The sequence below is a fragment of the Anser anser genome (genome assembly GCF_964211835.1).
Source record: "Anser anser genome assembly, chromosome: 25".
Lineage (NCBI taxonomy): Eukaryota > Metazoa > Chordata > Aves > Anseriformes > Anatidae > Anser > Anser anser.
The window spans coordinates 4,450,801-4,476,394 of record NC_139746.1 but is presented as its reverse complement, the minus strand read 5'-3'; the positions used below and the strand labels follow the sequence as shown (position 1 = coordinate 4,476,394).

Genomic DNA, 25,594 nt, shown 5'->3' with positions numbered 1-25,594 from the left:
ACTGGCAATTGAAAACGCTAATGCAGACTGTAGGAAAATTTTGCAATCTATTAAAACTGCTAACCCTACTATAACCCATATGATCAAAGCCTGACAGGATGGAGGAACAGAAAGCCATAAGATGTCGCTGTTGGCTGACGCTTTAACCTCGTATGTCACGGTGGGGGTGGCACAAAAGGCCAATTGTTTAAATTGCGGGGAAAGCCTCTGGAAGGAAAGTGTATAAAAGGAGCATAGCCGGGTAAAGACTGTTTCTTACTTGATCACAATAAGAGTCCGTGCATTCAGTTGCCGTATATTCAGAAGAGGAAGCTACAATGCAAAATCCCTGTTGGTACTGAGTACTCATGTACCAGATTCAGATATTATCAACTGATTCTATTTTTCTGATGAATCCAATCGAAAGCACACATCCAGAAAAACAGTCATCACCAGGGTGTGATTTGCAGCTACATCTAGGCTGGGGTGAACTATTGCTATTGACAGTGTCAGATAACATGGGCAACTCTATGAGTAAATTCACCTGTAGTAGACTGTAGCTGCCGATGTTCTCAGTCTCTATGCCATTCTTGCATTCTTATTTCTCTACCTGAACTAGCTCTGCCTTCTTTGGTGTTTGCATCTTGTTTTTGATAAGCTGTATTAGTATTAGCTGCTACTTGTCTTCTGCAATTATAAGAAAAAGGGCTCAGAAAAGAACATTCATTGATATGAATCTTGCACATCTTACACAAACAACAGGACAACATTCCAAGGAAATTTTCTTTTTCACTTTCTTACTACTTCTAGCAGAGTAAAAACCCCAGGACTGCAAAATTGTCTGAGTTTTCTGAGGAGCAGCAATCACAGAATGGCTTAGGTTGGAGAGGAGTTCTGGAGATCATCTAGTCAAACAGGACAGCCAGAGCAGGTTGCCCAGGACCACGTCTAGTTGGGTTATAATATCTCCATAGATGGAGACTCCACAACCTGTTTCAGTGTTTGACTGCCCTCACAGTAAAACAGTTTTTTCTTGAGTTCAGATGAAGTTCCATGTGATCTGATCCTGTCCGGGCACCACTGAGAAGACATTTCAATCCACTTCATTGTCCATTTACCTACTCTGTACTTTGATTTTGCCCCCAAAGCAGAAGTCCATGCAGGACTGATGGACCATTCCAGCATGCTTTGGCACGGGCAGGGAAATGCAAGCATACATAAGGGGAAACTATCAGGCATACAGGCCGAACTTCTGTATGTATCTACTACAGAGAAAAGTGTTTGTGTGCTCAAGGAAAGCAAGTAACTATGCACTTTTCAATTAGAAAAAAAAAATAAAATGTTTAAGAAAATCTTAATACTGCTAGGCTGTGTTTGCAACTTTCAGTTGGTTGTAGCATTTGAAAACACCCTGAGACACCACTGCTGGCAAATTCACCAGTGGTTGTACTTACAGGTGATGTTCTCTGCTTCTACAGCAATTCCATCATTCCATGTTTCTTTCCAAAGTTTGGTCTTGCTTCTGCTGTATTTGGGCCTCCTCTTTTATACCAGGAGTCTGCAACAGGTCACGCAGGTAATACCAGTTCGCTGCAATAATAAAAAGATGTTTATAAAAATATATAGATTGATATGAATGACAGGAGGATTCCTTCTTCTCCTTGCTGCCTACCCAAGCACTTAGAGAAAGGTCAAGCAGGAGGGAGCAATTTCCATCTTCACAAGCACTGTGGTCCCTTGTCAGCTGCTGAAAGCTTTGCTGATAAAGCACTGAGGGTCACGGCCTTGTGATAAAGACAGCTGCAATTTCTATGTTTAGGGGTGACTTGCTGAGCTTTGTTATTGAGGAGCGGCAGAGAGGAGCTGTTACAGACTGGCCGCATCCCCCACAACCCATCGCCCTGCACTGCTCAAGGCGAGGCGAGGTGGAGGTGTCGGGAGAGAAGGCGCAGCAGAAGACGGTCTAGTTTTGGTCCTTGTTTCTCACCACCCAACGCTATTTTTATTGGAAATAAATCAATTTTCCCCAAGTTGAGTCTGTTTTACTCATGAGGGTAGTTGGTGAGTGATCTCCCTGTCTTTGTCTCAACCCACAGATGTTTTCATCTTATTTTTTCCCCCTGCCCTGTTGAGGAGGGGAAGTGGGAGAGCAGCTGGGTGGGTGTCTGGCAGCCAGACAAGGTTAATGTGCCACAGCCAGCAAGAGTAACATGGGAATTAGTAAAACAGTCGACAAACGGGGAAAAAGGTAAACAACTACAGAAGGTTTAAGAGATCATCTAGGTTTAGAACAATCTAAATTCCTCTAATTGTAAGCCTGTTGTACATTAAAAAAAAAAATAATCTCAGAATAGTGTGAATAGTGTTCCCTTGGACACAAGGGCTGTTACACAAGCAAACATATCAGATTATAATGCATATACTTTTTTAATACTAAGTATTGTGTAATTTCATGTGGATGCATGTAGGATATAAGGTCCTGTCAGGGATCAGTGCTCCGGGGCATGTGCAGGACACCTGCAGGTATCGCCTCAGCGTGGGCTCTTGAGTGCCAGGTCTATTGCTGCAGGTGATCAAGGAGATGGGCATCTGCAGAGCTGGCCCCTGCCCTCACAAGAAATTTAAGATTTTGCTGTGTAGACAAAGGATGGAATATCATACACTGAAGCTTACACAGAAGCACCAGGCAGATGGAAAGGCTCTACAAAAATGTTAAAGATAAGAAGTAAAACCATTAAATCTAGATGTGAGCACTGTGCAATACATTTCAGCTGGTAAATGAATCAATTGATCGGACTACGAGTTCCATATGCAAAGTATTACCCGTAGAACAGGTGAAAATAGCAATACCAAAAGATAATTCTCTCATCTTGGTTGCCACAAGTCACGCTGAATAGTGTCAACATGTGGCAGGGGATAGGGCACATTGGAAATTGGATAGCATGGGCTTTAAATGACATGCAGTCATTGATGGAACTGAAAAACAGCAATATGTTGTAGGAATACAAGTTTTACATCAGAATCAACACATCGTTCAGACTGCAAGGCAAGTAGCTAGCTCTGATTCCTGGCTACTGTGCCGTTAGTAAGCACTGCAACATGCTGTGCATCAACATTACGTCTACTATGACGAGCTGCAGATATGAGTAGCAGACTGGCATGCAGGTGATCACATCCATGTCCATCAAGGGGTGGAGTGTAGTTGTCACCTGGACAATTATTGTACAATTGCTGAAACACATAATGGCCAATCCAAGTGTGTCATGAACTCATTGTGACCACTGCTTGATCCTAAAAGACTATTTGATGAAAGTGTATTCAATCGGAAGTGTATGTGTGCTGTGTTGTTCTGTCCACTCAAAATATTATACATCTTTGATCACCACTTCTGGGTATTGTCCCCAGGAACTGCAGGTTTATTAATATGCTAAGAATATCTTCTTAGCATAGTAATGAATATGACCTTTCAAAACTCCTTCTCCCTCCTCCCCATTGCCCCCCCCCCTTTTATTTTTTTTAATGTGCTATGAATACCTTGTGATCATTGGTGATGAGAGCAGCAGGTATAAGTTTTTCCCCACGTGCTGGAAAGTGGAAAGGTCCTGCCCTTCCAAAGCATTTCCTCCACCATTGTTTCCTGTGACCCATAACTAACTCACTGGTCTGTCTGTAGCGGTTGGACAAAACGGGGAAGCATATCTTAGTCTCTGCCACAGCACTTGTGCCAGCTGAAGTCCTAGAGACACACATTTCTCGCATAGTCTGCTGTTCTAACAAGGCACCAAGCCAAGGGGCCAGCAGGCAGCCAGTGGGGTGAAGAGCAGTACGTTTCCTCCAGGCAGGAGTTTGGTTTCCCAGTCTGCCATTCCCAGCCAGGAATAACACTCAGTGAAATGTCAAGATTGCTTATGTCATGAATTGGTGAGGCTTATAAGGATTACAGTTATCTTTGTTCCTGAAGCTGGAATATTTCCTTTCACAAGAGCTCCCAAAAAGCTCAGGCGCTTTTTTTGTTGTTGTCGTTTTCTGTTTTTTGTAATCCCGCTCCCCCTGCCTTCTTCACCCAGGACCCTCAATTCCCTCGCTCAGGCTATCACCAGTACCCCAATTAATCCCAGAAACCCCACTACCTCAGCCTCTCCCTGCAAGACTTCCCTAGGATGTCCCCCACCTCCAGGTAACCCTCCAGGTAACTCCAAGAAGCCAAGACCTCCCAGGAACCTCAAACCCTCCAACAGCCCTGTGTAGGTGGAGTCGCCATCCCTGGGGGTGTTTAAGGAAAGGTTGGACATGGTGCTCGGGGACATGGTTTAGTGGGTGATGGTGGTGGTAGGGGGATAGTTGGACCAGATGACCTCGGAGGCTTTTTCCAACCTTAATCATTCTATGATTGTAGAATCTACCCCAAAACCCTGGCACCCCAGGACTCCCTTATTCCCTCAGAATCCCACATGAACTCCAAGATGCCTGTAAATCCCAAGACCCCTGCTTTATGCCCAATGAACACAGACATTCAGAGCCCCAGTGCCCTCCATAACCATTCCCCAGCAGACCCCAGAATACAGACAAGCCTGGTCCCCACCATCACCCATCCAGGACACTCAGCCTGCAGTCACCTGCTGTCCTCCTGTTCCTTGTGAGAAGCCTCTGGATGCCTGGGTTCCCCAGCAGAACAAATAAGACCCAGATGAGCTGTTCAGGAACCATGTTTATTCAATCCAAGCGTGTGGGGGGAATTGAGGTGGTGGAGCAACCTCCTGAGCATTCCTGGAGGCACAATTTTGCAGTGTGGGGGTCTTTGTGTCCCATGGGGTCCCCACAATCTAGGGCAAAGTACCATGGGGGCTGAGGAGGGATCTGGGGTCAATTATGCCCTGTAGAGATGCCCGTTGGGAGACCAACATGGGGTACAGAGCTTTTAAGGTCCACTAACTGTTACGGTGGGTGTCAGATGATCTAGAGGAAACCTCAAGGCAGCTGGGGCCACGTAAGGCCGAGGGCACAGTGAGGACACACACCTGGAGGTCAGTATAGGCATGGGGCAAGGTGCCCCGGGTGATCCAGCGCCGGGTGCCTGGCTGGTAGGCATGGATCAAATGAGTATCCCGGTAGGTTTCATGACTGTACCCACCTAGTATGAGCAGTTCCCCTCCCAGCACAGCCGCACCCCCCACTACATGGGCTTGGGGCAGGGGGCTGAGCAGGACCCAGATATTTAGCTTGGGGCTGTAGACCTCAAAGGCCAGCTGGTCCTTGTAGCCACTCTGCCCATCCCGCTGGCAAAGTCCCCCAGCCACATAGAGCTGCCCACCTGCCTCCTCCATGACGTGGCCAGCTCGCTGGCCATTCATGGGGGCCAGGAACGTGGCAGGTGCACCCGGGACGTAGCGCAGAAGGGCCGTCTGGCACTGGTATGCCTCGTCACAGCCCCCTGAAACGTAGAGGGCACCATCCAGGGCACATGCCGCATGCCCACACAGAGCCATCGGCAGGGGCTGGCACGTCCTGGGCAAGGAGAGAGGGAACAGTGAAGGGCAGGTAAAGCAGGGCTGCCCCTCGGTGGCTGCCTGGCCAGCAGGTCCCTGCTGAGCACTGCTGGCCATGGATCCTTTGATCACTCAGCAGGCACTGCTGGCCGAGCCCCAGCGGGCAGCATTAGCTGCATGTAATGGAGGCACAAGGGGCATCGCTGTTCAACAAACGACACCCTTAGTCGACCCACAAGGGACTCCCCCAGTAGGCAGTGTCGGTCAACACCTGGTGGAGCACCCAAGGAACATAGCTGGAAGGCATTTAAATGATTCCCGTCATTGGCAGATGGCCAACAGAACCTCAGTGAACACTACTGGCCAACCCATTCACTACCAATAGGCATCACTGGCCAGCACCCAGTGTCCCAAGGGACACTTCTTCCACACATGCCAACTGCAGGCCAGTGACTCCTCCATGGGAGCGTCAGTGACCCCAAGACCACTCAGTGGGCACCACTGGCTAATGCAAGGGGCTACGAGGGCAGAGGAAAGCAGGTGTCTGGGAGGAGAGGTCTCACCTCCAGGTGTCAGCGGACAGGTCATAGCACTCCACGGTGTCTGTGCAGTAGAGGTCACCTGAGCTGCCCCCCAGGGCATAGATGAAGCCCCCAAGTGCCACAGCAGCAAAGTAGCTCCGCCCGCAGGTCATGCTTGCCAGGCGCTCCCAGGAATCATCCATGGGCCGATACCTGGTGTTGAGAGGACATGGGGGCAAGAGACTAGCCATTACCCACAGCGGCATGAGGTGGTGTTGGCACTGCTGAGGGCAGCAAACCACCCACAGGCAACCAACCCCGTAATGCCCTGGAGACCCTTGCATGGAAACATCCTCCCCCCCTCCAGCAATACTGATCCCATAAGGCTGTAAGGCTACATCTCTGGGTGGGGGGCCTCCCTCCCTGTCCCCTACAAATCCTGTAACATCCCCAGGCGGGATAGCTCCACAGGGACAGGAAGCTCCCAGTCCAACAGACAACCAAAATACCACACAGCCTTGGGTCCGTGTGGTAGCTCTCGCTCCCCCAGTAGTTCCAATCCCACAGGCTACCTCTCGGTCCTCTGTAGCCCTCACCTGTAAACACTGGCCAGGGTGTCATGGACCCCATAGTAGCGCTTTCCACCCAGGACGTAGAGGATGTTGCCTACCACAGCTACAGCATGGCGGAAGCGTGGACCGTCAGGAAAGTGCCCCAGCGCCCTCCACTCCACACGCTTCACCAGCCCCACAGCACTGAGGTAGCGGTGGGCAAACCAGAGGTGCCTGCTGGGCTTCCGGGCAGCCATGTTGGTTGTCAGTTTGTCTCCACCACAGACCACCAGCACCTCTTGCAAGGAACGCACCCGGCACGGCAGCTGGGCCACAGGGTCCAAACTTGCTATCATGAGCTGGCGGAGGAGCCCTGGGTCAGCTGCCCCTGCGGCCACTGACTGGACCTTCTTCAGCTCCTGACCAGACATGAGGGCAAAGCGAACAGATGACAAGACTTCCTTGGCTAGGTCCTCTTGGCCATCTCCATTGGCCACGAGCCATCGGGATGCTGCTTCCAAAGCCTCCAGTTCGTGGAGGACATTGAGACCATCAGAGCGGAGGAGGCGGATCAGGAGGTGTGCAGGAAGATCCAGGAAGGCTGGTGTGGCCACCACAGTGGGGAAGGTGGCCAAGATGTAGTCCTCTGCTATGCGGCTCACCTGGGCCAGCCCATAGGCCACTGCAAAGGACAGCACATCCAGACCAGTTTCTGGGGTCAGGCCATGGGTGAAAACATCCAGGCAGAGGGTGAGGAGCCCCCAGGCCTGGTAGCGCAGGGAGGTCTCGGCTGCCTCCAAGACTACAGGCCATGGTCCCGCCACAGCCCCTGTGTAGGCGAAGGAGAGGAGGAGGCGCAGCTCCTCTGGGGACAGTCCCGTGGCCAGTGGGGCAGCAGGGTCGTGGGTTGCCTCCCGCATGGGGCAAGTGAAGAGGGCCCGGAAGAAGTCACAGGAGCAGCTCAGGGCCAGGCGCTGAACTAGGTGAAAGGAGGGAAAACGATGGGGGCAGGAGGGGGACCCAGTGTCTGGGTACTGCCCTTTGCACCTCGCAGCCCCCCAGAAGCTCAGACATCCCCTGCTGGTCCTCCTGCCGACCCGAGAGGACCAGCCATGGGGCACCTCCTGCTCCCCCCCCCCCACTTCAAGACAGGCACTGGAGACCCTGGCACTGACCCTGTGCACCCACTCTCCCTTCCCGGGGCCCTAGGGGTCCCAGCGTGCCCTGCCGCCTCCTCAATTCCCTCCCTTCCCCTGCCCCCCCACCCCCACCCCGTGAGCCCACCCGCCCCCCGGCTCACCTGGGATAACCTCATCCCCTGCCTGCAGCTGGAGGTCGCAACCCAAGCCGCAGGCATGGAGCTTCTCCATGGCTCTGAGAGTCTCCCACTGCTCCTCCAGGGCCTCAGGATCCCCCTCCTGGTGGTCATTCTCCAGCCGGGAGGCACAGGCAGCCACCACCCGGGGGGCCCCCAGAGCCCTTGCAGCCTCCTCTACCTCCCTCTCTCTGCCACAGGGCATGGTTCCCTCATAGGCAAAGGCCAGCACGGCTCGCCAGCCCCATAGTGTGACCCCGGATGGAAGGGGGATGTGGGAAGGGGGTCCCTGGCGCAGCTCTCTGGTCCTGCCCTCCAGAAAGCGTAGGAAGAAGGAGCTGATGGATGCTAGGACCACGGCATGGGCCGCATCGCCCTCTGGACCCACAGCCACGTCCACCAGCTGTCCTGCGGTGCGGAGGTCATTGGCAACAGCCAGGAACTGTCCGGCGTGGGTCCCATCCCGCAGTTGCCACTGGGATGGGGCTGGCCCCTCTGCAACCCACATCTTGCCTGTGGGAACATAGGGAGCAGGGGTCAGGGTGCCATTCCCACAACCAGAGCCTCTGGCCAACGGCAGGAGTCCTGGGTGGGGATATGGGGTGCTGCTGCTGGCACTGCCCCATAGTGAAAGCCACTGGATACATTGCCAAAGGCTCTAGAGACCACCACCAGGCTCTGCTACTGCCCCATAGCTGAATTTGATGCCCCTTGCCAAAACTGCAGCCCCATAGATGAATGTGATGCCCCCTATCTGCCTCATCACTCAACCAAGTGAAAGCCACAGCCCCATGGCTGAGTGTCCCCCATCAAATTTCTGCCCCGTAGTAGAAGCCATGAAGTTCTGGCCCAGCCGCTGCCCCACATTCAAAACTACCAGAGCACCGCCACCACCCAAGCTGCTGACCCCTGGCCTGCCTCTCCTTGAAGACACGATGCCCACCCCTTTGGTGCCTACCGCATGCGGGCACGCGTTGCCCCGTAAACCGTGCGTGACGCCATGCATCGTGCGTCCTCTCACACCGTTTGCCGTGCTGCATCGTGCCGACCCTGGCATGGCACATCACACTGCATGCCCTGTCGCCCCGTGGCACCCTGCGCATCGACCGCGTTGTCGCAGGGTGTCAAGTGTCCTTTGCAGCGCTGCCTGTCGCGTGGCACGTGCCGTGCGCTGCATCCTGCGCTGCCATACTGCACGGTGTGCGGCAACCGCGCGCCCGTCCCCCCTTACCGCCTGCCGCAGCTCCAGGACGCTCCTGTGACCCCCCAGGAATGTGTCTGGGTAATTATAGCCCAGCCTGGACACGTGGCCCCAGCAACGGAGCTGGGATGGGCCCGGGCAGAGGGAGGGCCGTGGCCCCTGTCCCCGGGATGGGGCGGTCAGACACTGGGGTTCCCTGAGGACGGCAGGGCAGGAGGACACCGCTGGGATTTCCACCCCCCCCTTCTCAGGCAGGAGGGTGCAGGCAGGGCCGTAAACCCTGGGCTTATCCCCGGCAGGCAGTGCCAGCCTCTGGCCCATCAGATTCCCCCCCAAACCTTGCTCATGCTTCTGGAGCCCCCTCCACAGCCCCCACCAGCACCCCCCGCCCCAAAAAAGTCCTTGTGTCAGAGCAACCACCCCCCCTGCACCCCCAGCTGTATGGCAGGGAGACACCCCCACTGTTCTCCGAAGCTGCTGCCCAGCCCTGCCAACCCCCCCATAGAAGAGGCAGGGCTCCCCAGCCCACACCAGGGGGCACACAGGGACACCAACAAGGACATGACCCTTGGGGCCCCCATGTGCACCTAGAGCAGCGCAGCCTACCATGGCCATGACCATGTCCCCACCCCATGCTGCTCCATCCCCACCTCTTCTGTCCTTGGATCCCCAAATCTCCATGTCTCCTGTCCTGACACCCTCCCATCTTTCAGCGCTCCCCTCTCCAACCCTATTTCCCCTAGTGCATGTTCCCTCTCCATGAACTCGTATCCCCAGCCCCCAATTTGCTGTCCCTGTACCCTCATATTCCCATATGTCTGGCTCAATTTTCCATGTCCCCGAAGACGAAGGTTTCACAGCCCCTCTGGGTCCATTTTCCAGTGCTTAGCTACCCCAACTGTAAGATTATATTTTCTTGTTCTAGCCAGGCACAATTTCCCTTTCTGCAACTTGCACTTACTATTTTCATCCTTTCACTGTGCACCTGAATCCATCTTTTCTGTAACCATCAACCTGTGAAAAATCCTATTTGATCACCCCTTCACCTTCTTTTCTCTGGGCTGAGCAATCCAGTTCTATTAGCCTCTCCTCATGCATCCCATACCTCAACACCCTTGGTGGCCTTTGCTGGATGCGCTGCAGTCTGCACGCAGAACATTCGACCACACCTGCTCCACCTCTGAGCTGGAAGACCTCTGGAGGTCCCTTCCAGCCTCGGGTATTTCCCAATTCTTTAGTTGTGGGCTCTAGACTTCCTTAAATGCTTACAGGAGAAAGCACCCAAGCTCCCAGACACTTAGCTATGGGCAATCCATAACCCCTCCACCCCCCAAATTCTTCAACCTCAACCTAAAGGAAGCCAAACGTATCAGCTGTGACTCCAGACCCTAACCGATGGACACAGTGAGGTGCGATCTCGATTCCCGCCACGAAATCTTGCAGGACTCAACAGAAACTACACAGCTAAAAAGCCTGACTGAAAACTTTAACTCTACCCCTCAAGTCTGTACGCACAATACAGAGAAATGGAGGCAAAGCGGCTCATGCATGAAAAAATTCTCAGCAGGAGCATGAGATCAAAACTTTGTGTTCCAATGCCTTCAGCTTTTTCCACATCTCAGCCCCAACCCTGTAAACAGCCGGACAATGTCAAAATTTAGTGACAACTCATTTGACAGTATCTTTATTATACAATGTCTTATTACATACAGCACTCAAAGGACAGCTTGCAGGGAGGAATGGCGACATTTACAGCCTGGGAGGTCCTGTCAGCCTCCAGCCCTCCTGTTTACCTATCTTCACTAAAGCAGCGGTAGCTCCAAAACCCAAACACGCAATGGCACCTGTCATGTAACTGCGAGCTGGAAAAAAAAAAAGAAAAAAAGAAAAAACAACCGATTAAACCAAAAAAGATCTATCAGGACACAAGTACTACGCAGTAGATCTTGACATATCTGCAGTTTTTCATCAGCAGTTCGTGGTCCCTTGACCACGAGTGTGGTCAATAGAAATCAGAAAAATGTATTTTTTCAATTAAGTTTTTTCATGCTTTTTGCCTACAGTTTCAACTATAAATATCTATAATCCACTGCCCCGTCTCCTCACACAATGAATCTTAAATTGCTTATTTCAATGACTAAAACAACAATTGTTACTTCAAATTCTCATCAGTTTAGCAACCAGGAAAAGTAAAGAGAAATCCTACTTCACCAGAATAGCAACTTAAGAAAAAAAAAAAATCACTCAGATCTTTAGCAAATGCCTGCAGAAAACAGTACTGCGTAAAAATCTGCAGGAATTAATCTAGCCTGACAACATCATGTGAGCAAGAGCCGAAAGATAAAGCTCATCCCTCAGACTGCATGATGAATTCACAAAGCGGATGATAGACTGCATTTTCAATGTAAAATAAATTACATTTGCTGTTAAGAACACAGATTTCCACAACTATGTTTTTCATATCCTGCAATTTCAAGTTACAACTTGTAGTTATAATCGTCAGAGCTGGGTCAGCTCTGTTTTCAAGCTGTAAATCATCTTGCTATCATCTCCGGTCTCCTTCTGTATTTGTAGTATTTGTTTTAGGAGACCTATGCAATGAAGCATCACTGAAACTGGCATAAAAGGGAATACACATACAGAGATGAATCTTTACCAAATAAGCCTGACATCAAGATTATTTAACTATTTTCCATAACACAAAGGTTGCTGAAAACAGAGAGGGCTCATTTCATTGCGGGCATTACCTCTTGCACCTAAGAGGACTCCTGTTGCACAGCCTCCTATGAAGTAGTTCAACGGATCCTCTGGCTTCTCTCGGATTTGGGCACTGAGGCAGGTAGTCAAGCCAAACACGGCTCCTAGCGTAGCTGTAAACAAAAGGCAAAGAAACTAAATAAACCCCCTCGAGGAACTGAGAATAAAATACAAAGCGTATTTTGCAGAAGCATGGTGCCATTCAGCAGTTCCTCTGGGAGGAAAGAGGATAATGAAGCATTAACATCTGCTTGTGATTACCTGGGGCCATCATAACCCAGACACATGATTAGACTCACGCACTGTGCAAGTCCCAAGGGATTCCTTCTGGTACCTCCTCTGGTTCAGAAGCAGCGCAGCCATCCCTGTGCGGTGCAGATCCTGCACGAGCAGGTCCAGCTCGGTCGTGGCTGGAAGGGGCTGTGTGCCACAAGGCCGCCACGTCCGCATGGCTACAGTCAAAGGCCACCACGTCCAGCTTGCTTACTAGCTTGGAATTCATAAGACCTCTCACAGACGAGGCAATGGGGCAGCCCCCAAGCAGTCAGAGGGTAAGAGAAGAGAGGAGCAGGTTTCTCTGGAGCACTTTCCCTCAGGATGCAGGAGATAGCAGAGCAGTGTTTGTGCTCTTTGCTGAAACTCAGCTCCTGAGCCCCTCCGTACCCAGCCTCGCAGGGAATCAGGTAGAGAAACGCAGGTGGCTCTGCTCTCTTTAAAGGTCTGTTTGCCCTTGCACTTTACACCCCCCTTTTGCCTGCCTGGGGCTTGTAATGATTTTTAGAAAACAGAAAAATTGACTGAATTCGTAAGTTACTGATTTTTTAAAAATTGATTTTGATATTGTAAATTGATTCCATAAACTGAATTAAGACAATGCAACGTAGCATTTTCTTGTCTACCGAATTACATATCCCGTTCCATCTGTGTAACTGAGAACTTTGGCAAATAGCTGTGTCACGCAAACATATAAAAAGCTTCTTTGGTTTATAATATAGGTTCTAGATCAGAAATGTAAAACTGGCTACCAGGCACTGTCTCCAGGTTCTAATTCATCCTTCTGGGGAACAACACACCAACTCAAAAATGCCCACGATGAAGTTTCCAGCCCATATGGTAACTAATAAACTGGAAGCTCACATTATAAAGCTCATCACTTTTTCCTGCAGAAAATGCAATTACGCTGATCCTAAAGTCAACTTAAAAGAGCACTGAAGAAACAAAACCCATAGACCAAGCGCTGTACTTCAGTTCCCCCCACTTTCACTGCTTCGGACCAAGGACTCTGCAGGCAAAACACAGGGCTCCAGCCCATCAGGCTTGGCCTCCTCAGCAGTGAACATGATAAAATTCTTCCTCAGGTGTGAAAAGTAGCAAGAGGATTCTGTGCTAGTTTAGAGATTTATCCAAGTACTAACTAGTGACGTTATCTGGCCCATTACAATGACCTGTTATGGCTCAAGTCATTATGTGAGATGGTAGGTCCTGTTTTAGAGCTGAACAACTCAAAACTGCAGACGTGGATCACTTCTGAATCAGTTTCTAGTTCAGAACACCAGTGCTGGTGAAGAGATAGAGGTGGCACAGGCCATTAAATTACACTGAAAAACGAGGTGAGCTTAGTGAAAAGAAACTGCATTTGCCAAGGGTTTTTTTTTGCGGGGGGCACCCTTGTGGATATGTACCTGCATCTGGAACAGACCCTCAGTTCCCTGCTTACTTCTTCAGCATCCACTCCCTCTTGCAGACCACAGACAATTCAAGACAACTAAATGGTTTCTTCTTGGCTATACGGCATGATTGGAAAAAAAACACTGATTTTCCTTTTAGCTTTTCAGAAACAGAAAGTCATTTATTAACGGTAGCGCCTAACTTATATGAAGTAGAGAAGTAAAATAATTTTGCTTTTAAGTTTGCTTAAAAATAACTTTTGCTTCCGTTATACTTTTGTCTTAGAACTGAATACACACACACACCCATATGTAAATATATTAAGTATTAAAAACATGTACCTTTTACTCTAGATTGTAAGAAATGCATCTTTTAAGCTTTAAATAAAGAATATGGTACTTGTTCTTATCCAGTTTTGGGGGCATTCCCCACAGGATGCACCTTCAGCCTGAGCTGCGATGGCAGTTCTTGCATATCAAGCATTTAACCAGGAGTTTCTCCTGCCATCCCCCACGCAATTCCTGGTATTCCATTATCCAGCAGAAAACATGACCCACACGCAAGTAACACTTGCACGTATAAATAAGTACCAAGTTGGGATAAAGCAAAAGGAAGCCACCAGCTGCAGCACTTTGCACTTTGCTTTGAGTCACTTTAGCGTTTTGGCTCCCGGCTTCTGTCCTTAAACCGCTCTACGCCTTTGAGGTAGGTGAGCGGTGGAAGCACAGAGCCGAAGGGCCCCGGGGGACGGAGCACGGCAGGAGCCGCATCCCCTCGGCACCGCCACCGCCGCCTCGGGGGGACGCGGCGCTGCTGGAGGGCACAGCCCCTTACCCATCGTGACGCTGTCGGCGGCTGCCATCTGCAAGGCGCCGAGGGCAGAGCTGGGCCGGAGCAGGATGATGCGGTACGCCGACCCGACCAGGCCTGCAAGACGGAACGGGCCGGTGAGCCGCGGGACCAGGCCCGCCGGGAGCCCCCCCTGCAGCGGCGCGGTAGGACCGGAGCCCGGCGCTGCCCCCCCCCCCCCCCCGAGCACCGGGACCGGCCCCGCAGCTCCCCGGCGGCGTACCGAGGCCGCGACCGGTCCGGGGCCGCCCTGCCCCGCTCCGCCGCCCACCCCCGCCGGAGCTCGCCCCTCTCCCCGGCCTCACGGACGCGGCCGCCCCGCTCCTTACCGGCGGCGGCGCCGACGCGGGTGGTGAGCCAGGTGCGGCGCGGGCACTCCTCGCCCTCGGGGCCGTCCCAGTAGCCCGCCATGGCGCCGCAAGGGCACGGCCGCGCTCTCGCGAGATGGCGGCGCGGGGGCCTCGCCTCGCTCCGCCCCGGGTCGGCGGCTGAGGGCGGCTGCCGGGCCCCGGTGGAGCCGGGGGTGGTGGAAGCGGCCCCGGCGGAGCCCCGAGGGGGTTCCTCGGTGGCTGTGAGGGGATTCACGGCTGGGGAAGGGAGGGGGGATCTCCAGTGCTTGAAGTACTTGCAGTACTTGAAGGGAGCGTATAAAGAGGAGGGGGAACGCCTGTGTGCATGTGTTGGTAGTGATAGGACAAGGGGGAATGGTTTTAAACCAAGACAGGGGAGATTTAGGTTGGAAATTAGGAGGAAGTTTTTTCACTCAGAGGGTGGTGAGGCACTGGAACGGGTTGCCCAGGGAGGTTGTGGATGCCCCATCCCTGGAGGCATTGAAGGCCAGGCTGAACGCAGCTCTGGGCAGCCCACTCTGGTGGGTGGCAACCCTGCCCAGAGCAGGGGGCTTGGAACTGGATGACCTTTAAGGTCCTTTTTAACCCAGCACCATTTTTAAGCCATTCTGTGATTCTACAAGGAGAAGCATTCGTCCCCGAAATCCCCTCACGAGGTTGGATTCTGTCGTGGTTTTAAGCCACGGGGTGAGGCAGGTGGGTGCTGTGCAGCTCGCAGGCCCCTCATGAAGAAACTGCAGGATCGGTGCTTCTGCTGCTTTTTGGGGTTTTAATTAAAATCACGCTCCTTCTGACTCCCTGGCGGTGGTTGGAAGGTGCTGCTGCACCAAGCTCTGCCTCTGTCTGCTTTGTGACGCTCAGGATTTACCAAATTCCTGACATTTTTCTAAGTTCATCTTTAGGTAAAGCAGAATCCCAAAAATCTGGCTGACGGTCACTGTACCTGCAGTTTGATGGAGCTGGTGACGTGCTGCCCATCAGAAATACCTTTCATGTGGGATGCGCTGTGTTAATTCCTCTGTCACAAATGAGCAACGAGAATAGATAAAATGCTTCCAGTAGAAAATTAATTTTGAGAAACTGTTTTGAACAAATGTATATTTATACAACTAGTTTTGAGGTGCGTGCTCTGCACCACTAGCCGGCTAAAACTCTTAATGTCCCGAGGAGCGATTGCTTTTTGCTCACAGCAGCAGAGGCATGTGGGAGAAACGCCTTCTGTTGGCATTTGGTTACCTGATGGAATGCTTTCTGAGATGATTGCAGAGTTTGAAGAAACAGCTGGGAAGTTCCCTAATTCACCTTTTTTTCTGTTGTTGGTCAGCCGTGGGCCAACACACAGGTTCTCTTTCTAAGGTTTTTTCTGTGTAGCTGGCACAAGGGGTTTCACTGTCCCGACCTGACCTGAAGTGGAGACGCAGCTAGGTTCGGGACAGACCTGTCTGTAGGTACAAGTACTGGTCTGACTCCTTCTTCATCCCACTCCCCAGAACTGATTTCCACAGGTTCAGCCTGGATGTATGTTTAGGCCAGGGGTACCTTCGATGCAGAACTAGCTCATTTTCATCCAACGCAGGGTGCTCTAGCAGAAAGCAGATGTTACGCTGAGCTTGTGATCTTGTCTGTGAAACCTTCAAGACCTGTTGAATTCATTGCATGGCCTCTGTATGCCCAAATGTTTTCTAAAAAGCGAATGGCTTCCTGAATGTGCTCCTATTTCCTGAAGTTCTTTAGTAGGACAAATTCTGGAAGATTTGTGGCTGCTTCACCTCTTCCTGCTGTGAATAGGCTCATCGTCCACATGCTATGAAGTTACCCTAAACTGAGCTGGTGTTGGAAAACATCATCACATCAGCCTTATATTCTAATGTTTCCTGCTGTCTTTGCATTGGCTTTCACTGATGGATCAGATATAATGCCTACACAAGGACTTGATTATACCTGAAATTCTTTAGAAAAGTAATTGTATTTCACATTTTCCACACATAGTCAATTCTTGGCTCTTAAAATATGACTTGATTTCAGATAGTACAGCTCTGTACTAACAACATGCCCTTCTGATAGCTCCAATCCTTTAATTTTTCAGCAGTGGATGGTTTTGTGGTTGTGCTTTTATTTTTGGTTTTGTTTTTGTTCATTTGTGTGTGTGGTTAAGGGCTACAGATATAACTAGTTAGGACTTGAGCTATTTCCTTTGGATTTTCAAGGGCTCTATTCTAATTCTCTGTCCTCTGTATACTGTTTTATCTTTTTCTTCTGAAATAATAAAGATGCATCGACACATTTATGCCACACTAGTGTAGGCTACACTGTATGTATTTTTCAGTGGTTGTCAGTTTGCTAATAAAAACGTTTAACAACTCACTATCAAACTTTCTCAGTGGTATGCCTTCAAATCAGGCTCTTCCATTTATATTTTGCCACTGTTAAAATAACTTCAGTAGCTGACTGGATGAAGTCCATAACTGGCTGGAATCTTGCTTCAAGCTTTATCTCCTCTTTAAGCATCTTTAAGGTACACTAAAGCATGTAGCATAAATATAAAGCATGTAGCTTTACCGTACCTTAAAGATCAAATTCGAGCTGCTGAGTGGCATGCAAGTTGGGGATGGCAGGGTCATCTCCATTCCAGAACTGTCCCAACTGTCAGTTTTAGGGTTGGTATTTGGGTATATTTATGAGTCTCAGCCTAGTCTTAAAGTGTCTGCTTATGGTGACTGTTGTATCCAGCAACAGCAGCAGGGCCACTCTACTACTTCCCCTGCGCTCCAAAAATTTGCCTGTTCTTAAAAACAGAAACCAAACCCAACAATCAAGTACTCGCGACTTATTAAAGGAAGCAGGTCATAGGGCAGTTTTATTCCTCCTGCTAAGCACATCTAATGAAGGGTAGAATCACTATTACAGACAGCAGGACTAGAAAACCCACGACAGCAGTCACAGTGTCATGATGCATTTGCCCCAGTGTAAACATATTGGGGCCAGTAAGCCTTGCACGGAGTAAGGTTCTACACTGGGTAACAAATGGTGCTCTAGTTTGAGCAGCTATTGAAAGCCCTTCTGTCCTGAGTGCATATTACATGTAGTTATTACCTGTAGTAGATTCATACTGCATCTCCTGCACGCTTTTCAGTTTTGTGCTCAAGACACCTCCTAGGCTATTAATGCTCATCACAGAACCGTTAGGAGACAGAAGCTTGCAACTTACTATAAATAATCGAGTTCCAGGTAAAGCAACAAGCAAGTCAATCTAATTAATTAACATTACACTTAGACCATTTATCTTGAGTCAAAATAATTTGGTTGCAGAGGGTTTACCGTAAGCTGTGGCTACATGCCAGAGTTAGGTAATCCAGGGACAGGATTTGTGTTACCTCCCTGAACTGTTGAAGGTGGGGGGTAAAATGACTTGCCGTTGTGCTACAAGCAACTCATTTCCCTTCTTCCTCTGAAACTGTTGTAGAAGTAAGGGCAGAACCACTGCCCTGTAAATCATATCCGAAAGAATTCCCCATTCTCCCCTCTTTTGGGAGCTTTTTGCATGGGCTTGCTCTCCACATAGTTCAGCGGCCTAAGCTTGTAATCCGAACTTGTCAGAAAAGGAATTTTACCTCGTCTGCAAAATGGGCTAATCAAATCCAATGTCAATAATCAGTAAGCTGCTTTCCAGTGCTCGGTGTAAGAAGCAAGCTCCTCATCCCATGTGCACTACTGGTAGAATCTAATGATTTTTCGGGACTATTCAGATAACTGCCATCAGCAGCCATGCCCTCAAATTGGTTTGATTGATACCTCCAGGTCTCTTCAAGAGTGAGAGGAGGACAAATACAACATTATTACTTTTTTTCCTAGGTTTCATTAGAAGCTGAGAGTAACCTACCAAAATTCAATCAGCATCTCCTTTAAAACGCACCCCCCACTCAACGCACAGATACATTCACTGCCCCCAGCAACAGAATTCCTGGGGTTCCTGCTGACAAATTCAGCTGTAGTTCTTTAAACCCTTGAAAAAAGGTAGTCACTCAAAAGGGAACTTTGAATGCTATCTTAAAAAAAAAAATAAAGAAAAATCTTTGAGCATTTCTTTATAAAAGAGCTGTAACCAAAACCTATGCATTAGGAATTACGATTGACTTGAAGAGTCTTGTTTAGCAATTGTACCTTGGCACCTTTGTTGCTCTGTCCTTGTCTTTACAAGGTGGAAAAAAATGGTTATCCCAGAAAATTAAAATACCATTTTGTAATGTTATTTCTGAATTATCTGCTATCCACAAGCTGTGAACTCAAGTCCATTATAAGAAAGTCAGTGCACCAAAAGACCAAAGAACAAGGGGAGAAAAAGCGCACAGTGAAAAGTCAGTTTAATGAAATCTTGCATGACAAATTATGGCAATTATCATAACTGGAATTGCTAAGACTAGAGATTACGGAGAAACATGGTAACTTTTCAAATCTGTAACATGTTTCTAGAAAGGAAATAAACCATTTTCTATACTCACTGGGAGAACAAGAGGCCAGTCAAACTGCAGAAAATGGGATGCATTAGGAAGAGTCTATTTAACGGCAGCAATACCTAAGCAATGGAATTGATTGGTACCTCGATGACGAGACAAGGGGGAGAGCCATCAAAACGCTGTGGGTCTTTTATTATTTTATTTGGTTTTTATTCCTGTAGGCTTCTAACAATGTGGACACCTGCTCAGCCTGCTTTTAGTGGCAGACTGCCAAGGACTAGTTTGAGATCTTTCCCTGCCCCGTCTTCTCTGAAGCAGTGCGTTGCACACTGGGAAACGGACTGTGGAAAGATGCCAAAATGACACATTTTCTTATCTCAATGTTTAAATTTCCTGCAGGTCTAATCTTATTTTATATATATATATATTTTTTGAAATAGGTTTATTTTTTGTTTTACTAACACCACCATACTTGTAGTATTTCCCCATCAAGTGTGTTCAATGTTATCAATCTTCAGTAACCTGTTTTCCTGGAAATTGTTAATAACTATGGTGACATCAGTCAGCAGCCAGAACAAGAGATGCAGTAATTGCTAACAACATCCATACATCAACAACAGACTTAGATGCAAAGATGCAGGGGGAGGGTGGTGCAAGGGACGATCGTTGTAACACGGCACAACTGGGCATCATCGGCCTCCTAAGAGCAGGAGGGTCAAGCACAGGAAACACAACACAGGGCTTGGGTTGTTTTGTTTGCTTGTTTTCTGTTATAAGATTTAATGCAATCCCCAAATACACTTTCATATGACAGTCTTGCATAAGTCTTTCAAAACACATGGGCATTATCTGGTTTTACTTGTCAGTAATTTACTAAGGCTTAAAGCAGAGAATGAAATAGAATTTTTGCTTGGTCTAACTATACCTTGCTGGACAGGGCTTGAAGTAAATCTATAGCTAATTCTGTTAGTGATTCACACTACTATTTTTCTCTTCATTGTAAACATATGCAAGGCTTCTAGCTGAAATAAAATTTGTATCTGTAAGTAGCTGCCAGATTTATTTTTTTTGGAATGCTGTAGGTGCCTGTGTACCACCTCTAAATCCCATCAAAGCTGGCATGCTTATTCCATTATTATTAATCTTCATGCACCATCAATTTCATGTTTAGGTAAAGCACCTCAAAGTGAGACTCTGCATAGACCCCAAAATGAATGGATTTTGGGACCAGGAAATAACACCTGTTTCTCCACAATTAGGCTCTGCTGACAAAGACACCTTATTAATTTTCTTATGCTGACAACAATAAACTTTATGCTGCAAGGTTGTTTAAAAAGAGTAGTTTAAAATCTGAGTATCAGTGTAAAAAGATCAAAGATCCAAAATGCAGATCACTCATTTGAAAATACAGAAGTTCCCCAGGACATGTGATGAAGAAACAATTGTGTGGGTGGGTAGTAAGAAACACGCTCGTTTTCTGTTAGCGAGTTGCAAGGGAAAGGGTGCATCACAGGTTTGTGCGTGGTTAAAAAAAACAAAACAGAACAAAAACCCACAACTGTAGGGAGGAATAAAAAATGTAAAAGGAATGAGCAGACAGTCCAGGGAAATCATGAATGCAATGGCACAGCTAATCATTAGCCCCTTTTTACTCCCAAGATGCTCCTTCAGAAGGCTATCACAGGAAAAACAACCTTTCTACCCCCCCGCCCCGCCACGTGAAGTCTCCAACAGTGGCTAAAATTGGCCAACAATTAAATTAAACGTTCTCAACCCCCAATGAAGAAAAGTGTGTTTTCATAAAATAAAGGCAATAAGGGCTGTTTTGATCTTTGAATAAGTTAAAAGTTGCTTTTGTGCTGCAACCTAGGTTTTCATTTTCAATTCATGCCACATTAAAATAAATTGGAAGGGGAAGAAGCATTTAAATGGTGCATTTAGACCTCCTTAATCTAAAGGAGAAAGGGCAAGCAAATGAGAAATTATCTAGCAGTAAACTACTTATAAAGAACATAGAACATTTTGGGGAATTTACAGAAAAATGATGCAGTCACTGGTCTCAGGTGACTACCAAATTCCAACTGTGCTCCATAACACCAGATGTTTTAATAACAAAATAAAACTCGACTTTCACACAAAAGGCCCAAATGATCAGAAAACGTCCAAAGTAAAAAAGTGAGCTACGGTTACAGTAGGAGTACTTCAGAATTACACACAGGAAAACACATTCTTGCTTTTATTTTGGTGGAACAGAATACAATATCCTTCAGCCCAAACTATTCAAAGCTGGCAATATTACCTTTTTTCTTCATGCTGCAAGACTTCAGGAAACAGAATAAGGACAGGAAGGGTTAAAAGTTAATTTTCTATTTAAGGCCGTTAATTCAGCAAGATATTTAAAAATGTACTCAACTTTAAGCATGAATAGTTGCATTGACTTCAGTAAGATTATTCACATGTAGTTAAGTCAGGCAAGTGCTTAAATGGCTTGTTGAATCAAGCCATTAAATGAGAGCTGCTTTATTATACAGATTTATTTTAATGGCTGACCAAGCTCATTACATGAGCCTATTTTATTCTTCCAAGGGCTAACAGCTGCTTCCTCATCAACTTTTCTGAAGGTGTAACCTGTATGCCTCCCTACACTTTACTGTAGCCACAGAAACATATAATTTTCTAAGAAAAATTGTATGCAACATCTATTATATATAGTGGCTTAGCTCTCCCTTAAATAGTAACAGAAAAGAACAGTACAAAACAATAGTTTCACTTTTTCAACACACAAGAGCATCTTATTGAAAAACTAAAATAAAAAAGTATCACCACAATATAAATCCCCAAATAATAATAATGAAATGGGAAGAAAGAAAAGGAGTTAGCAAAATGTCCTGTGGACTTTAAAGTCTCTTATTAACGCATTAAAAAAGCTTCTCTGGTGAATCACAATGTTTTGTTTCTTTCTGTTTACAAACCCACTAGACAGGGAACAACGGTGTCCACAACCTACGTTGGGATTAAAAGGTAAAAATGCAAGCTGCCCCATCTGCAGTCCAAAAAGAGAATGAACCCAAAAGGGCAGTCAGTGAGCGTAGGAACTGGTGAGGACCCGGTTTCCCTGCAGGTGGCAGAAACTCATAAGGGGGAGTAGGGGGTTACCAAAGCAGAATTCATGTTGGAACCGTGTCGGAAAGTTCTATCTCGGAGGCCTGCAAGACATGAACTACTGAAGAAACAGTCAAAAGGTCCCAATGAAAAGCTGTGACAAGCTGTAATGTGCCATTTTAATTACAAGGAAGAGGGGAAATGTTTGGTTGTTGTTTTTTTTTGGCTCATCAATATGATGAGCTTTCACGTCCCAAACCACATTCAGGTAGTTTCCAAGTCTGCTTTTTTTTTTTTTGTATGGAATCTACTGATCCAGACCAAAAAACCAAACAAACAGAACAGGGATGCACAGTTCTTAAGTCCTGGAGCCTTCAACACTGCCTGAAACAATAGCTGGCCTGGGGTATCCAGAGAGATGCCTGCAAGATGGTGTTCATAGCAGCCTTGCAAGCAGATCGGCTCACATCTGCTATGTGCTGCCAACATTCTGCCCGTCACCTTCGTCATTAGGACCTGAAACAGACAATAGTTTTGTTATATCTTTTTTCTTGCCTTACACTAAGAGATCTCACTTGAGAAGCCTACAGATCTCTCACATTTAGGATTTCAATGACAGATTAGAATGATAGTTGCTTCTCTCCCCCCTCCCTCCAACTGACATATTCCCTCTACAGATTAAGTTCTGTCCACTGCAAAATTTTATATTCTTGACTAGTCTGGTTTTGGGATCCCAGTAGCATCCCAGAGCTCAGTTTCCAGCCTAAGTCCACACACTGTGTTTTTTGTTTTGTTTTAAGTATTGGTATTATTAGTATTTTTCCCCAGCAGTGAGTCAGGTTGGAGCACTGATCTCAGTAAAAGATGGGATGTATTAAGCTGTGGGAAGGCAAAGCACAGACAGCTTGAGGTCATAAGGAAACCTTCCTCACACTAATGATTAGTGTTTTTTTCAACTATGGCCTCTCTGCATACAATGAAAGCAATTACACTCTTTCCACTTCTTTTTGTAAACTTTCTGCTTTCCAAATAGCATTCTACTCAAAGGTCAGCCTGGAAGACTGGTGGTCTTGTTGGTTTTGTTGTTGCTGTTGCTGCTGCTTTGCTTTTTTAAAGTGCAAACCTTGGCCACGTGGAAGGCAAAACTGAAACTCAAAACCACCTTTAAAGGTCCTATAAACAAAGCTAGAACTAATTGAAGCATAGATCACTTCTGCTAATCTGTGACATGTAACTCGGCAGACAGAAGCAGCAGCCTTTTTACCAGTCTGGAGAAGTAATTAGAATCATAGCATGGCCTGGGTTGGAAGGGACCTCATAGATCATCCAGTTCCAACCCCCCCCTGCCGCAGGCAGGGATGCCACCCAGTAGATCAAGTTGCTCAGGGCCTCATCTAACCTGGTCTTGTACACCTCCAGGTCAGAAGTATATCTACAGTGTACAGAGAAGACAAACAGTCTGCCTTAAACAACAACAAAGAAAATGTATGGACAGGAAGAAATCCCATGTCTTTCTTGCTTACCACTTCCGACTGATCCTGAAGGTGCAAGGACATCATCATCACTGTCTTCCTCGTTTGATTGTGTTACTTCTGGCTCGGGTGCTACATTCTTGACCTCTTGTTCTTGTTCCACTCTACTCCGCAAAGCCAAGATCCGGTGGTGTAATGCAGCATACAACTGCCCTGTATCTTTAGAGCTTGCCTACATTTTTTTTTTTTTTAATATTCAGAAACAAGAAAAGGTGCAAGGAATTACAACAGAATAAAGCATTTACTTAATCTACAACAGTGAGGCCAAGTTTCACAAGCTACTTTTCAGTTTTCTCATATAGGCATTTTTCAACCTAAGTCACAATGGGTTGTGGTATACATAGTAAGATGTTAGATATACTCAATTCTGATGTTTAGAGTATATTCCCCTCTGCTCAGCGCCAACCTTCTCTGGATAACATAACTAGTACTCGCTGATTTTATATAAGCTTCTTCACCCAGGTGTCATACAGCTTTCCCAACACCCCCAAAAAAACTTAAGATAAAAAGATCTTTTTATTAAAAAGTTTGGTTTGCACAGATTTTCCAGGTTTGTCAATCATTCAGCTTCACATATTTGTTAATCATAATCAGGTCATTCAACTGTTTCATAATACATCTACATAAAATTTCAACGTATGATATACTGAGAAAACTGAATGGGCATGCAATCGGGCAGGTGGTAGGTTGGTGGTTGCTTTTTTGTTTGTTTGTTAAAAACGCACACACACACAAAAAAACAACTCTCGTAAGAGAGCCATCAGTTCCATAGAACAGCACTTGTGACTATCTGTCCAGAGTATTTCTTCTCTTACTCTAAAAGTGGTTTATGTCCAATTTACAGCTTCAAAAAGAGCAATTTTTAGGCCTGTCAAACTAAGTATTCTGTGAGCATTATAATCAATTTAAAAGAACTCTTATGAAGCTCTGTATGCACCATGTCAATGAATTCCTCACATTAACTACTGTTACCTTTACCCAAAGTTAACTTTAAGGAAACAATTTCACTTCTTAGATTACTTCATAAAAAAAACTGTTTCCACATCCAGCCCAACCTGTCACTTAAATCAGTCACCTCTGTATTTGCAAAATTCCCCTGAAGAGAGCTGCAGTGCAATCAATTATTCCATACAAGGTATTTTTAGAATTGATTTAAAAAGTTAATACTGAATAACCTGATGACTTGTCAAGTCTAGAGAAAAGTGGTGAGAAAAGTTAACCACTCATTTCAGTGCTTTTTCTTCATCACTGGGTATTTGGTACCTAATACCAGACTCTGGGATTCCAGATCCCAGTCCTACAAACTTAACATCACAAGAGAAGCTTTTTGTTGCTGTTCTCTTAATTTCTGGTCCACTTTAATTCTTTAGCAACCCCTTCTGTAAAACCAGTATAAGTCAAAATAATGTGTTCAGACCTCTCAAATCTGTAAGTGTTCTTGGCAGGCATTAGGGAATGACCCCTCTTTCTTGCTGACTGCATTATAATCTCTCAAGTGTTATAGTAATTCTAATTGTCATTCCTGGTTACCCACTTAGCAAGCATCAAAATCACTTTAACTGTCCTGCTACTGCTTGGTATAGTCTGTATTAAAGGAAAATATTAAAGGAAAATCGAAGATAAAACATGTTACCCTTAATTAGTAACTTACTGTTCTTGACAGATATTTAGTGTTTCACTTTTAGTGAGTGTCTGTGCATCCACCCTCAATGTAGATAGACAACAATAACTTTCCTGTACTACAAATTGCTTAAGAATTTGAAACTTAGGTTTCGTTACACAGAAAACTATGAAATTCCTATTTTCCTTTGATAATAAAAAATGATTAG

General features: G+C 47.0%; 3 protein-coding genes and 1 long non-coding RNA gene across 5 annotated transcripts in view; 1 reads left to right on the top strand and 3 right to left on the bottom strand.

Moving 5' to 3' along the window:
* Positions 1-4,667: 4,667 nt before the first annotated feature.
* KLHL33 (kelch like family member 33) lies at positions 4,668-10,585 on the bottom strand. The gene is made up of 5 exons (XM_083810770.1): positions 9,084-10,585; positions 7,838-8,365; positions 6,583-7,516; positions 6,029-6,199; positions 4,668-5,484 (listed from the first exon to the last, which is right to left on the bottom strand). Exons 2-5 carry the CDS (start codon positions 8,358-8,360, stop codon positions 4,908-4,910), a joined length of 2,205 nt encoding a protein of 734 aa, XP_083666896.1. The 5' UTR covers positions 8,361-8,365; positions 9,084-10,585; the 3' UTR covers positions 4,668-4,907.
* Positions 10,586-10,709: 124 nt separating this feature from the next.
* On the bottom strand, positions 10,710-14,817 carry NDUFA11 (NADH:ubiquinone oxidoreductase subunit A11). Its single transcript, XM_083810888.1, has 4 exons — positions 14,657-14,817; positions 14,313-14,405; positions 11,801-11,923; positions 10,710-10,915 (listed from the first exon to the last, which is right to left on the bottom strand). The coding sequence occupies exons 1-4, from the start codon at positions 14,736-14,738 to the stop codon at positions 10,803-10,805; spliced, it is 411 nt and encodes a 136-aa protein (XP_083667014.1). The 5' UTR covers positions 14,739-14,817; the 3' UTR covers positions 10,710-10,802.
* LOC310886394 lies at positions 14,336-25,390 on the top strand. Its single transcript, XR_014575299.1, has 2 exons — positions 14,336-14,473; positions 23,653-25,390. It is a non-coding gene; the product is annotated as an uncharacterized lncRNA (long non-coding RNA).
* The window catches only part of RANBP3 (RAN binding protein 3), a 45,570-nt gene continuing 41,315 nt past the window's right edge, over positions 21,340-25,594 (bottom strand). For both annotated transcript variants that reach the window (XM_083810831.1, XM_083810830.1), the window contains 2 exons: positions 23,757-23,937; positions 21,340-22,749 (listed from right to left, as the gene is read on the bottom strand). In XM_083810831.1, coding sequence (XP_083666957.1) covers positions 22,706-22,749; positions 23,757-23,937 — 225 coding nt within the window. In that variant the 3' untranslated portion in view covers positions 21,340-22,705. The remainder of the gene's footprint in view (positions 22,750-23,756; positions 23,938-25,594) is intronic.